The sequence below is a fragment of the Macaca fascicularis genome, chromosome 3 (genome assembly GCF_037993035.2).
Source record: "Macaca fascicularis isolate 582-1 chromosome 3, T2T-MFA8v1.1".
Taxonomy (NCBI): domain Eukaryota; kingdom Metazoa; phylum Chordata; class Mammalia; order Primates; family Cercopithecidae; genus Macaca; species Macaca fascicularis.
The window spans coordinates 106,804,544-106,816,713 of NC_088377.1; the positions used below are offsets into that span (position 1 = coordinate 106,804,544).

At 48.3% G+C, this 12,170-nt stretch overlaps 1 protein-coding gene across 5 annotated transcripts in view; it reads left to right on the forward strand.

Moving 5' to 3' along the window:
• Positions 1–1,400: 1,400 nt before the first annotated feature.
• Positions 1,401–12,170, forward strand: part of IGF2BP3 (insulin like growth factor 2 mRNA binding protein 3) — a 155,487-nt gene continuing 144,717 nt past the window's right edge. For 4 of the 5 annotated variants that reach the window (XM_065542204.1, XM_065542205.1, XM_005549984.4 and 1 more), the window contains exons 1-2: positions 1,401–1,956; positions 3,348–3,408. In XM_065542204.1, coding sequence (XP_065398276.1) covers positions 1,782–1,956; positions 3,348–3,408 — 236 coding nt within the window. In that variant the 5' untranslated portion in view covers positions 1,401–1,781. The remainder of the gene's footprint in view (positions 1,957–3,347; positions 3,409–12,170) is intronic. The other variant, XM_074035355.1, reaches the window with a different exon arrangement.

Here is a 12,170-nt window from a genome sequence, read left to right on the forward strand (position 1 = left end):
ACGACACTTGGAGATTTCCACTAGAACCCCAGCACTGCCTTCGTTTCCGTATTGCTCGTCTCCAGTTCACATTGTGTTGGCCCACAAAGGCTCCACCGGGCCCAAATCCTCCCCCGACAACCACCATTGTGCTCATTACATATAGAGAAAATTATGTATGGCTCTCATGACCAAATGTAGGCAGAAAAGAGGCAGAAAGAGGCTCGAACAGTTTTTCAAATACGAATCCCACCTAGGGGTAACGCAGGACGGTCTTCCAATTTTAAGTCTCAAGTTCTCCAACTAAAATTAATTAAATAAAAGTACCAGCCTGCTCCACTCCTCCCCCTTTAAAAACTACAGGAAGAGAGGATTTCCCTTTAAGTACCGACTTCTCCCACTTTGACTTCTCTCCTCCAGCGGCCCAGGTCCCCGACGACCCCAGCCCCTAGCTAGAAACCTCCGCCCCTGCACTCCCCTCCCCCACCAGTGGCCAAGCCCGCCCCCGGCCTCATTTATCCTGGAGCCTTTTCTGAATCGCGCAACCAATGGCAAACGCGAAGCCGAGAGCCACCGCGAGCGCAGGCGGAGGCGGAGGAGGTGTCGCCCAGACACCCGCCCAGGACGCTGCGGGCTCCCATCCCCCACCGCCCCGGGCCCGGGCCGCCCCCACTCGCGGGGTGCCCGGGGCCCGAGAAGGGCGCACAGGGTGGGGTGCGTCGCCCGCCTGTCTTGCCACTACCCCTTGCCCCCTTCACCCAGTCCCCCACCCCTCCTCGCATCGTTTCCGTCCCTGCCAGCCTTAGAAACGTGCCTGCGGCTTTGCTGGGGTTACACTTCTAATGCCATTAAAGCCACCAGGCGAGTTCGAGATTGTGACTCTGGTTTTGTTGTTAATAACCTATTTTGAAAAATCGAATGATTAAAACTACGGTAACTAAAGCTGAGGAATTGCCTGTTAGTACCTCTACCCATTTCCTCATTAAAAAAAAAAAAAAAAAATCAATATTCCAGCCCTCCCTCCCAGGATCCGCCCAGACCAGATAACCCTTTCCAAACTCGAGTTGTGACCGTCAGCGCCCCGCGCCGCGCTCCCCTCGGTGCCGGCTGCGGTTCCTTTAGCATTTTCCCTCTTCCTCCTCCGCCTTCTCAGGGTCCCTCTCCCAATCTCGTTTCCCCTCCCCCTCTTCCTCTCGCTCGCTTTTTTTTTTTTCTCTGAAACCCACTCTAATTGAGGCTCTGGGATTCCTCACGTGAGACGTTGATTTGTAGTTTGAACACGTGGCTCATTCAAAAAGCCGGACACTCGGAGCGGATTTTTTCCGCCTCCTGCGCCTTCATCCCTCCTCCTCCTCCTCTCCCCTCCCTCCTGCCAGTCACCCTTCTGGGTTTTTTATGGGGAGGCGGCGCCTGCCTCACGTAGTGTGATATTTTCACAGTCCGCTGGCCGAAGCCAAAGGGGTTGGGGAGGAAGAGACAAAAAGTAGTTTTTTCCCCTCCTCCTCCTCCTTTCTCTTGCTAATCCCGCCTCCTTCTCAGACTTAGGAAGACTGGTGGATGCGTTTGGGTTGTAGCTAGGCTTTTTCTTTTCTTTCTCTTTTAAAACATATCTAGACAAGGAAAAACAAGCCTCGGATCTGATTTTTCGCTCCTCATTCTTGTGCTTGGTTCTTACTGTGTTTGTGTATTTTAAAGGCGAGAAGACGAGGGGAACAAAACCAGCTGGATCCATCCATCACCGTGGGTGGTTTTAATTTTTCGTTTTTCTCGTTAATTTTTTTTTTAAACAACCACTCTTCACAATGAACAAACTGTATATCGGAAACCTCAGCGACAACGCCGCCCCCTCGGACCTAGAAAGTATCTTCAAGGACGCCAAGATCCCGGTGTCGGGACCCTTCCTGGTGAAGACTGGCTACGCGTTCGTGGACTGCCCGGACGAGAGCTGGGCCCTCAAGGCCATCGAGGCGCTTTCAGGTGGGCCCGGGCCTGGCCCCACCCGGGCTCTCGCCCCAGCCCTGCACCGCCCGCCCAGACCCACCGGGGTGGTTCCGCGGGCCCCAGGCCCGGCGCGCTGGGGGAGCGGGGGTGAGGCCTCAGCGCCCACACCCACGCGCGTGGGGGCCGGGGCTCTCCTCAGCTTCGGCTCCCACTCCAGCCCGCGGCTCTGCTTCCCCGGCCGGGGTTTGTTGGGTGAGGGCGGACGCGCTGTCAAGAAAGCCCCGGCGCTGGCTAAGGGGGGCGCGGGGCTGGGGGAGGCGCGCTCCCCCGGCGCCCCGCCCGGGCCCAGGCGCGTGCTCCAGGCCCCGGCACGCTGGGCCTCGGGGGCCGAGCTAGAATGCCCGCCTGTGTCTCATTCCTTCCTGCTTTCCTCGGTCGTTATTTACGGCGCTGTCTGTTCTGCGCCCCGAAACCCCGGCCGTGGAGAACGGAAAGTGGCCTCGACCTTGCTGCCGAGTGAGACCGCGGGGCTGGTGCCTCGCACAGGCGGCCCCGCGCTTCCTCCCCACCCTGCGGGAGGAGAGAGTGTGCCCGGTTTCCCCGTTCCACCTCCCCCGGTCCGACGAGCGATAGGGGCAGGTGGGCGGGGGCGGCTGGTCGCCTGGAAGGGAGTCGCCGCCACGCACCGGGCCGCCCGCCGCTCTCCGGGCCCTGGCGCGGGGCTGCGGCCTCCGGGTATGGCTCCGCCAGGGCGAGGGACGGTGCCGGGCGGGGCGGGACGCCCGGGGGAAGGCTGTGCTGGGGTCCCCATGGGAGCCCCGTGCTTTTCGGCTTCCCTTTTAATCAACTCAGACGTGGTGCGGGCGCCTCGCAGTCCTTCGCTCTTGGTTCAGCCTGAGCCGAGCTGCGCCTCTGCCAGTTCTCCCGTTCTGGGTCTCCCCTGCCGTCCCCGACCCTTTCCCGCCACTCCCTGTCCTCCCCAAGCCCACTCCTAAGTGTTCCCGGCGGGTTGGGCTGAAGCAGAGGGCAGAGCCAGGGCGCCCCCTCCAGAAGAAAGCCAGGGGAGCCCCCTGCCCCGAGTCTGTCCTGTGGAGCGTGTCCAGGGCGGTGAGAGGATGGGCCGTGTCCCTCTTGGGGGCTTCGTGTTGGTGGCCCCCAGGGGTGGGTGGGGGAGGCTTTGGGGACTGGACTGATACCCAAGTAGTGGGCCCGTCAGCGGACCCTGCTCCTCAACCATCTGCGAGTTAAATGCCCACGCCGCCCGAGGGGGTCGGCTTCTCCCTCCGTCTGGAGCCGCGTCCGGGTCTCGGGGACCCTTCGGGGGCCTCAGGAGGCCATTTGTGTCGCCAGTTGGGCTGTGCGGGTCTTTCGGGCAGGGAGAGCCGCTGAACTCGGCCGACCGTCTCTCACTTCTTGTGTGTCCGCAGGTAAAATAGAACTGCACGGGAAACCCATAGAAGTTGAGCACTCGGTCCCAAAAAGGCAAAGGTGAGCTGCTGCTTCTGTTTCCCCCGATTCTGTTCTCACTCCGTTATTGGGTGGAGAGACTCAGCTGAGAACTTGTCCTTTGGTGCTTACCCGGCTGCGGTGTGGCGTGGTGTTCTGGTCTTTTCCCCTTGCTTTTAAGTTTATGGCGGGGGTGTGTGTGTGTGTGTTGATGATGCTGGGTAGGAATTGAAAGCTTGTCTGTGGCCTCTGCCGCGGGATTATGGTTATTGGTTACAAAATCTCTCGGAAGCTCACAGCTGAATGTCCTCGGTCACAGCGGGTCAAATTGCTCCTACGGGAAATGGGTCGCAACAAGCAGTTTCGGGGGGTACTCTGCAGGACTTGGGAAGCAGCGGATGATTCCCCTACCCCTCCAGGAGCAAGAAAGGCGAAACCAGCTGCGGACACGCGGGGGGCGCGCCTTTCTGTCCGGATTTGGGAGGCCGTGGGCGCGGCCGACTGGAGAGGAATTTGCCTCTGCCCTGTGAGCTCGCCAGGGGTATTGGAACGCGTGCGTAAACGCCGGGGCCTCTCCGGCCCAGAAGTGCCTTTGAGTCATTCCAAAGTTCTACAGGTTCTTGCAGTCAGCACCTTTGTCTCCCCGCTTTCCACCCTACTCCTCCTGGGTACATTTTTGCTTACAACCACCAAATGATGAAGACAGGAAGATTTTGTGCCACTTAAGGAGGGGGATTTCTCGTCTCCGAGATCATGTGTGTAGTATGTCCCTTTACAGAATGTTTGCAGGTTGTTTTAGCCTCTGAAGCATTTTGGAGACATGGCTCTTTCCCTTTTTCTTTTTCTTATGAAGCCTTTTGCAGCGACTCCTTTCCTTTCGCTAGAGCCGGCCAGATTCCGGCTCTATTTTTTTGTTTTGTTTTATTTTTTAAAACCTTCAGCCAACTCACACCATAGGTTCCGGCTCTAACTCCAGTTGGAAAGGCACTGCTGCCTCCCAGTCGCACCGGGGTGGGCCTCTAAGCCTTTCTGGGTTTTGCAAGATGGGGTTAGGGTTTCTGCCTGCCCCTCTCCCATCCCCCCAACTCCCAACCTGAGCCAAACAATAAGCTGAAAGTTAATTTAAATCAGGACTGCGTGTATCTGGTTAGATATTGGTGAGAGTGTGTGTGCTGGAGAGCAGGAGAGTTTGCTATGCATTTCACTGGTGCTGTGCAGAAATAGATGGCTACAAAACATGTCATCTATATGCCTGTGTAGATTCCAGCTCTCTTCCCAGGCAAAGCATTTTCACAAATCTTGTTTTTAAGGATGAGTTGGTTTGGATTTTTCTTGTTCTCATGCTTAAATTTCACTAAGATAATTGAAAGGGATTTGAGTGACTGGATAGATTGTTCTAATTGGGAAGTTTGGTAGGGGTCACATTACTTTCATATAAATTGAGCTTGGTTTAACAAGAATTGAAAATCGAGGGAGAAGTTATATTCCCCTAAAAAGAAGCTTAAAGCCATAGCCTGAATTAGTTAGGAAAAAAACATAAGCATATTTTGCGAATTCTAGTTGTTATTATGTTTGGTCAGTGTGTCTTAATTTTGTTAAAATGTTGAATAAATAAGCAAATGGTTGTGCCTCAAGTACTGGCATTTTAACTTTTGGGAGTTTCTAAATTTAAAAAATGTTTTGGATTTTTACAATTCATTAAGCTACATGTAAATACAGATGACTGTGCCTTCCCCTGCTGCTTTTCTTTTGCTAACTGATGGGAATTTCTCCCCAAGTGTAGGGGATTAATTTAAAAACATTACCTGGTAACAACTGCCTGTTTTATTCCTAAAGGCTTTTGCTTAGTCCAAAAGCATATATATACTTAGTTACTTGTTACTTTATAATAAACAGGAGTTCCTGTTTAGGAAAGCACATAAGGTAAGGTGTCACCAGTGACAGCAAGTATTTATCAATGTATCTTCAGTTTATTAATGTAGATTAAATTTTTAAGTTCATTTTTCACTAGCATTAAAATGCTCAGGATTTTAAGTGATACAGTACTATCTTACTAACGAAGTAAACAGGGATGAGAACACTGGAGATTTCTTTTACTGATAGAACAGTCATGTTCCTTGCTTGTGTTGAAATGTCTTAAAAGTAGAGCCTTTGGCTGGGCGCGGTGGCTCCTGCCTGTAGTCTCAGCACTTTGGGAGGCCAAGGTGGGTGGATTGCCTGAGGTCAGGAGTTCGAGACCAGCCTGGTCAACATGGTGAAATCCTGTCTCTACTAAAAATACAAAAATTAGCCGGGCGTGGTGGGGGGTGCCTATAATCCCACCCAGCTACTCAGGAGGCTGAGGCAGGAGAATTGCTTGAACCGGGGAGGTGGAGGTTGCAGTGAGCCACGGTGCCACTTCACTCCAGCCTGAGCAAGAGTGAAACTCCACCTCAAAAACAAAAACAAAAACAAAACTTTTTTCCTCTGCCCCTGGAAATCTATGTTACAATTATTTTAACTGACCCTTGGAGCTGTGATGCAGTTTCTCATATCTGGACTATTCTACCATTTTCAGAGGCTCTGGAAGTAGACAGAGAAGGCATCAGGGTGACAACATGCCCAGCACCTAAGGGAAGGTCAAGAGGTTGTACTGACTGATGGGGGTTGCTCTGATAGTTGAATGCCACAAACCAATCCTTGCCAAGCCTGCTAGACTTGAGGGTGGAGTTCTTTCTGCTTAGCAGTCATTTCATTCCATCCCATCATCATGTGGGCATCTGAGGCAGGCACACCCACAAGTGCACCAGTGACCTTTATACTTGATATACAAGGCATGTCAGGAACCTGGTGCTGGAGAATGCACGCTGAGATGGATGAATGGGCTTGTGCTGACTAAATAGGGGAGCAGGCCCAGGAGGTGATTGGAGGCTTGGCAGGCTGGGTTAGTTTTGACTTCCAATGGAGCTTGGCGGGGGGACCCTTTCAGGAAGGAGTAAGGTTGAATTTGGTTCAGACCACGCTTAGCTCCCAATTACTGAGGTCTCAAGGGAATGTGGAAGGAATGTGGCTTTTCTGCATTCAGATACCCCTCAGTTGGGGAAGATTATAGCAGTTACTTTACAGACATTGAAGTCTCCTGCATCTGGACTAAAGAGAAGATTGCACTGGATATCTGTGATAGTGTTGCACTTTCTATTCTAAATGTAAAAGCTATAGAACATGAAGACTTCGACTCCGAAGTATAGGCTCAACTTTTTTCCCTCCACTTTGGAGGTAAGGGTGGGTATGGAAAATAGTTGGTACTTGGAAATGTTGTATCTGAGTTTGGTTGGAAGAGCTGCTGGTATCCTGTGGGGCCTTGTTTGTGCCCCTATGTGATTATGTAAATAGCACTGATGTCCTTTTTTGTTATGTTGTGGGCTGTTGGGCATGGGAGAGGGAAGAGGAAAATTGCTGACACTGGAGAACTGAGGGGATGGTGGTTTTAGTTCAATTTCCTTGACTTTTTTAAATTATAAAAATAATTTTTCATATGTTCAGTTTTTCAGAACCTAACCTTTTTGTTGCTGCTTCCTATGTGATGAAGAACCTAAGCATATTTTTATGAAACTTCCTCACGATTTAGCTGTTGGCATTGTTTAGGATTATGTGTAGCAACAAATACATTTGAAGAAAGGAGGAAAGAAATAGGATATTATAGTTAATATTTTTCTAGGCAGGATCCTTTATTTTTTTCTTCCTTTTAGGGTAGGATTTTTTTCCCCCCTCAGAGTCTCGCTCTGTTGCCCAGGCTGGAGTGCAGTGGCATGATCTCAGCTCACTGCAACCTCTGCCTCCCAGGTTCAAGTGATCCTCCTGCCTCAGCCCTGCTAGTAGTTGGGATTACAGGCACGCGCCTTCATGCCCGGCTAACTTAGGGTAAGATCTTTTAAAACGGACTATGGTGCCCAAGCTCAAACGTTCTTTTTTGTTTACTTAAAAAAAAACAGTGATAGTTGCCCAACACTATGAATGTATTTAACACCATTTAATTGTACTCTTAAAAGTGATTAAGATGGTAAATTTTATGTGTTTTTACCACAGTAAAATTGGGGGAAAATGCAAAAAAGAAAGTGAAGAACTTATTTCCATATTAGTCTCGTGTTTAACATGTAAATTGGGTAGAACTTATAAAAGTCATTGGGGTTTTAAATGTATCTTACTTTAAGTGGCTATTTAAAAGCTAGTGTTGCATTTTAATAGGTGTTAAGGATAGAATAGGCTAGTGTCAGGACCAGCAACGTGCCCATTAGCCAGGGCACATGACCCTTCAATGCTGCCTCCGACTTCAAAGTCCTAGGACAATAAAAGCTGTTTTTAATATAGAACATCTAAACACAGGTATGAATATCAGTGGTACTCCTTCCTTATCAGTGTGTGGCTCAGGTGAATCTTGTGATTCGGGAAAGTTTCTCACACATGCAGAGACTTGAGGTTCTGAATGTTAGGAAGCTTTCTTGGCTGGTTAAATGATTATAAACTGGGTTATCTTTAGAGTGCTCAGTTTAAGATCAGTGTGGGATTGCCTAAGTGGTTGTAGCTGAAAAGATTTTTTTCCTGATTTCATATTTTCTCAAAACAAATTGAGAGCCGGGCGCGGTGGCTCACGCCTGTAATCCCAGCACTTTGGAAGGCCGAGGCGGGCGGATCACAAGGTCAGGAGATCGAGACCATGGTGAAACCCCGTCTCTACTAAAAATAGAAAAAATTAGCCGGGCGCAGTGGCGGGCGCCGTAGTCCCAGCTACTCGGGAGGCTGAGGCCGGAGAATGGCGTGAACCCGGGAGGCGGAGCTTGCAGTGAGCCGAGATTGCGCCACTGCACTCCAGCCTGGGCGACAGAGCGAGACTCCGTCTCAAACAAAACAAAACAAAACAAAACAAACAAACAAAAAAAACAAATTGAGAGAGTTTGAAAGATTTTACTTTGGTTTTGATAAGAGTTTTTAAAAAAATTAGATGCATGTTGATGAGTAGCTTCTACCGTGTGGCTGTCCACAGTAACCCTGAGGAAGATGTTATGGAAACATGACATGTGCCTGGAGCCACTGGAAATTGAGAATCTTGGCTTCTGTTTCTGGCTTTCCCTTTGATTTGTGTGATCAGTTACATTCTCTGTTCAGGCCAGATGCCATTATGATAAACTACAAGGGGCATATAGTATTTTGTTCTGAGGTTTTGCCATTGTGCTCAAAATAAATAGGTTATCAGCTAAGGCTTAAAAATATCTTTTGGAATTAGAGAGATCTGGGGTTTTTCCTGTAAGGAGCTTGACTTAAAATTTTTTTTCTGTAGCTCTGTTGTTTTTGCCTGTGTACCTCTTTCATGCAGTCAGCAAGGGGGAAATGATCTTTGCCATGCTTTGAAACTCCTATGAGCGACACCAGTTTAGTTAATGTGTGGTTATAGGATTGGGATTTTGTGTTAAAGTGAAGCTGTCGAACTACCTTCATGTATTTGAAGTGACTCCATTATAATTGTTTTTAGCAGCATCCAGGCAGCAACTTTTCTAGCAATAACTAATTTTTGGAAGGTGTGAGTTAGCCATTCAGTAACTCTGGCGGTTGGTTTGGTCTGGGAGGAAGGAGAGGCGGAAAGACGAGATGGTTAGCTGTGCTATTCTTAGCTGAGTTTCCTTTATCGACTGTTGCCTCTGATTCAGGCTTCCAGAGTCATAAGACAGGAGGTGGCAGTGTGGTAGCAATGACCAAGGGGTAGGATTGGTATTCTTAGTTAAGATCTCAGCCCCATAATTCTGATGTTACAAATTGGCTTGGACTGCGAGGATTTTGCTTGAAGGCTGGTGGCAAGCATCCGTAGTTTTGAGTGTTCCATTAAAATTAAGGGTGTAATTTATCATGGTCTGAAATTGCTGTTTGGCAAGTATTCAGTATTGGTAAATAAACACAGTTATAAATATTGACATATTATGTGAATTTTATTGCCCTGAAGGGGAATACATAGTACGTAAATTATAGATATTTTAGAGAATTATCCTGAGACCACTTAACTTGATTAGGAAATAGTTTAAAGTTATTGTAGAAATATTCTTGGGCCAGGTGCGGTGGCTCACGCCTGTAATCCCAGCACTTTGGAAGGCCGAGGCGGGCGGATCACGAGGTCAGGAGATCCAGACCATCCTGACTAACATGGTGAAACCCTGTCTCTACTAAAACTACAAAAAATTTGCCAGGTGTGGTGGCGGGCGCCTGTAGTTCCAGCTACTCGGGAGGCTGAGGCAGGAGAATGGCTTGAACCCGGGAGGTGGAGCTTGCAGTGAGCCAAGATCGCGCCACTGCACTCCAGCCTGGGTGACAGAGCGAGACTCTCTCTCTCAAAAAAAAAAAAAAAAAGAAATATTCTTAGAGGAATCTATTGAACTATAAGCTGAAAGGAGCCTAAGTCTTTAGAATGTCTGGCATTATTGCATTATTGCATTATCATTAGTTGTTAAGGAAGCTGATTCTCTTGTGGTCATGGTATATCAGTTATCTGATATATCAGTTATCTGTTGCTGCGTAAACAAACCACCCCAAAACTTAGTGGCTCAGAACAATTTATTCTTTCTCATTCTGTGGCTGTTAGGTGGTGGTTTCTGATCCACATGTATCACTCAGGTCCCTTACTAAACTGGGGTAAAAGGACCAGGGAAGCTTTGCTGATGTAACTGGCTGTCCTTGTAACCTTTCTCCAAATGGTATCTTATTGTTCAGAAGAAGCTGGAGTTTTTTTTTTCCTGGCACAGTTGACTAATTTTACCCTAAGTGAAAATGGAAACTGCTAGTCTTCTTAAAGGCTGGGCTCAGAATTGGCACATTACTTCTGTCCCATTCTATTGATTAAGGCAAGTCATCAGGCCAGCTCAGATTCAGGGGAGATGTGGAAATAAACTCCATCTTTAGTTGGTAGAGTGGCATGCATGTACCAAGAGGGAGGAATTGATGGTGGCTATCTTTGTATGTCATCTTCCACAAGTTGAAGGAAGTGTGGTTTCAAAATGCTTGGAACAGAAAATACCTGAAAATTGCATTTAGCACTGTTGTAATATTCTGGCAGGCGATGATGTTATTAGCTTTGGAGGTAATGAGTAGTAGCTATTCTCTGTGTAGCCATAAGGAACAGCCAACAGGATTTGCTGATGGATTAGCTGAGATGTATGAGAAACGTGAAGAATGACAAGATTTTTTTTTGGCCAGAGCAACTGGGTGGAAGATGGTGCCATTTACCAAAATGGAGAATATTGGGAGAGGAGCAGATTCTTGGGTAGAAAACAGGAACTTTGGTTTTGATATGGTGTTTCTAATACTAGAAATTTAAGTGAAGAAGGTTAGTAGGCAGATACATCAATTTGGAGCACGGGGGGAGATAGGACATAGAAGTGACATTTGGGGACTTCATTAGCTTGTGGCATTTGAAACCATGGAATTGGACACGATCATCAAGGGACTGAGCCTATGGCTCTAGGATGAAGGAGAGACCAGCAAAGGAGGGTGAGGAAGGACAGTTGAGCAGAAGAAAGCAAGCAGGGCAAACTGTTTCTAGAAGATAAATGAAGAAAGCCTGTGGAGGGATAAGGAGGGTGTAATCAGCTGTGTAGAATACCACTGAGAGTGATGTAGATGGATGAATAAGTGAGTGGGGGTGGTGGTAAATCTCGGCCTTCTGGCTCTGCTGTAAATAGAAGGAGAAAGATTTACAAATTTTGGAGCAACCTAGGATATAACCTTTCTTTCAGAATTCATTTATTCAATTTTTGTTCATTAGTTTTTTATTTATTTATTTTCTTGAGACAGAGTCTTGCTCTGTTGCCAGGCTGGAGTGCAGTGGTGTGATCTTGGCTCACTCCCCCTCACGGGTTCAAGAGATTCTCCTGCTGCAGCCTCCTGAGTAGCTGGGACTACAGGTGTGTGCCACCATGCCCAGTTGATTTTTGTAGTTTTTAGTAGAGACGGGTTTTACCATGTTGGCCAGAATGGTCTTGAACCCCTGACCTCAGGTGATCTGCCTGTCTCGGCCTCCCAAAGTGCTGGCATTACAGGCGTGAGCCAGCGTACCTGGCATTTTCTTAGTTTCTAGAAATATCTGAGTATTTATGTATCTGTTAGAGATGTAAGAATCTCCTTAGTAGATCCTCTGACTCAATGGACAAGGCTTGTCTGTGACAAATGACAATTGATCTATTCTTTTTTTTTTTTGAGATGGAGTTTCACTCTTGTCACCCAGGCTGGAGTGCAATGGCGATCTTGGCTCACTTGCAGCCTCTGCCTCCTGAATTCGATTCTCCTGCCTCAGCCTCCTGAGTAGCTGGGATTACAGACACCCGCCACTACACCTGGCTGATTTTTTTTGTATATTTAGTAGAGACAGTGTTTCACCATGTTACCCAGGTTGGTCTCGAACTCGTGACCTAAGGTAATCTGCTCACCTCAGCCTCCCAAAGTGCTGGGATTACAGATGTGAGCCACCGCCCCTGGCCAGTTGATTTACTCCTGTACTTTTTAACATTTCTGGTGAGTGTGAGCTCACTTTTTTTTTTTTTTTGAGACAGGGTCTCACTCTGTTGCCAAGGCTGGAGTACAGTGATCACAGGTGTAGACTACAGGCACCTATAGGCACATGCCACCTCGCCTGGCTAATTTTTAAAAAAAATTTTTAGTATAGACGAGGTCTTGCTGTGTTACTCAGGTTAGTCTTGAACTCCTTGGCTCAAGCAGTCCTCCCACTTCGGCCTCCCAAAGTGCTGGGATTACAGATGTGAACCACTGTGCCTGGCCTTCACTTTCTT